The sequence below is a fragment of the Echinops telfairi genome, unplaced genomic scaffold (assembly GCF_000313985.2).
Source record: "Echinops telfairi isolate 266 unplaced genomic scaffold, ASM31398v2 ScPeMD7_7420;HRSCAF=8458, whole genome shotgun sequence".
In the NCBI taxonomy this organism is placed as follows: domain Eukaryota; kingdom Metazoa; phylum Chordata; class Mammalia; order Afrosoricida; family Tenrecidae; genus Echinops; species Echinops telfairi.
In genome coordinates, this window is record NW_022111320.1 from 53268086 (window position 1) to 53269314 (window position 1229).

Below are 1229 nucleotides of genomic sequence, written 5' to 3' on the forward strand. Positions count from 1 at the left end.
TAAACGCTGATACCCCCACCCCCCTCCACCAGGGCTCCTGTGTGGACTGCCAAGCCCTGAACACCAGCACGTGCCCCCCCAACAGCGTGGGGCTGGTGAGCACCCTACACGGAGCCCTCAGGGAGGTGTCTGTCCTGGGTCAGGGTGGGAGAAGGGGCCAGGAGGCTCCAAACTGCTCAGCCCTGCGGGGTTGAGGTGGGGTGGGTGCTGGACCCAGAGGCTGAGGCCCCTGGACTGGGTCTGCCTGTAAGGGGAGCCGGCTCAGCACCCCGACGGTCCCTAGGACGTCCACCTCACGGAGTGTGTCTACGTCCACGACCCTGCTGGGCTGGACGTCCTGAAGAAGGGCTGTGCCCGCTACTGCAACCAGACTGTCACGGTGAGCCGGGCACCAAGCCCGGGCCCGGGCCCGGGCCGGGGATGCACGCCCCGCCCCAGGGAGCCGTGGACGGCGGGCCGCTCAGACATGCTCTGTCCCCCAGAAGCGCGGCTGCTGCACAGGCTTCTTTGGGCCCGACTGCGCACAGTGCCCCGGGGGCTTCTCCAGCCCCTGCTATGGCAAAGGCAAGGTGAGTGCTGCCCTTCCCCCCAGGATGGATGCCGAGTGAGTGGGGGGCAGGGGCCCTGGCCAGCTGAGCTGGGCTGCCACCAGGCATCGAGACCAGTTGGCCTTGCTCTGGCCCTGAACGGAAGCCCAGCCACGTCACGTCTCAGGCTCTCCTTAGGACTTGTTCTCAGAGGCTGTCAGCGGGTTTTGTCGGCACTGTTTTGAGCCATTTTGTGACATCGGGGTGACTTTCCTGTGGAAGGGTAGGGGGGCAGACATCGTCCATGCGGTCGCCTGGGGCCAGGTGCCTTTTGGGAGGCGGGTTCCTGGGCAGTTCCAGTGATGTTGACGTCAGGGCGGGCAGCCTGCTCATCCTGAGGCGGACCGTCTTCGTCCATCCACAGTGCAGCGATGGGTCCCAGGGCAACGGAGCCTGCCTCTGCTTCCCGGACTACAAGGGCATTGCCTGCCACATCTGCTCCAACCCAAATAAACATGGAGACCAGTGTCAGGAAGGTGGGTGGTCTGCCTCTGGGGGAGAGGGCAGGGCCGGTTCCGAGGAGGGAAGGGCTCCCGGGAGCAAGGTGAAGGCGGGGGCACGGAGCAGGAACGGCTGCTCCCTTCTCCCGGGTTGGGAAAAGCACCACAGCTTCATCGGAAGCACGCAAGGCTCAGTGGAGAG

The 1229-nt window shown here is 65.7% G+C and overlaps 1 protein-coding gene across 1 annotated transcript in view; it reads left to right on the forward strand.

Annotated features, from left to right (window-relative positions):
• STAB1 (stabilin 1) overlaps positions 1–1229 on the forward strand; it is a 24192-nt gene that overhangs the window by 8505 nt on the left and 14458 nt on the right. Inside the window, exons 19-22 of the mRNA XM_004715268.2 lie at positions 33–95; positions 284–379; positions 483–569; positions 952–1063. Of these exons, the coding sequence (XP_004715325.1) occupies positions 33–95; positions 284–379; positions 483–569; positions 952–1063 (358 nt within the window). The remainder of the gene's footprint in view (positions 1–32; positions 96–283; positions 380–482; positions 570–951; positions 1064–1229) is intronic.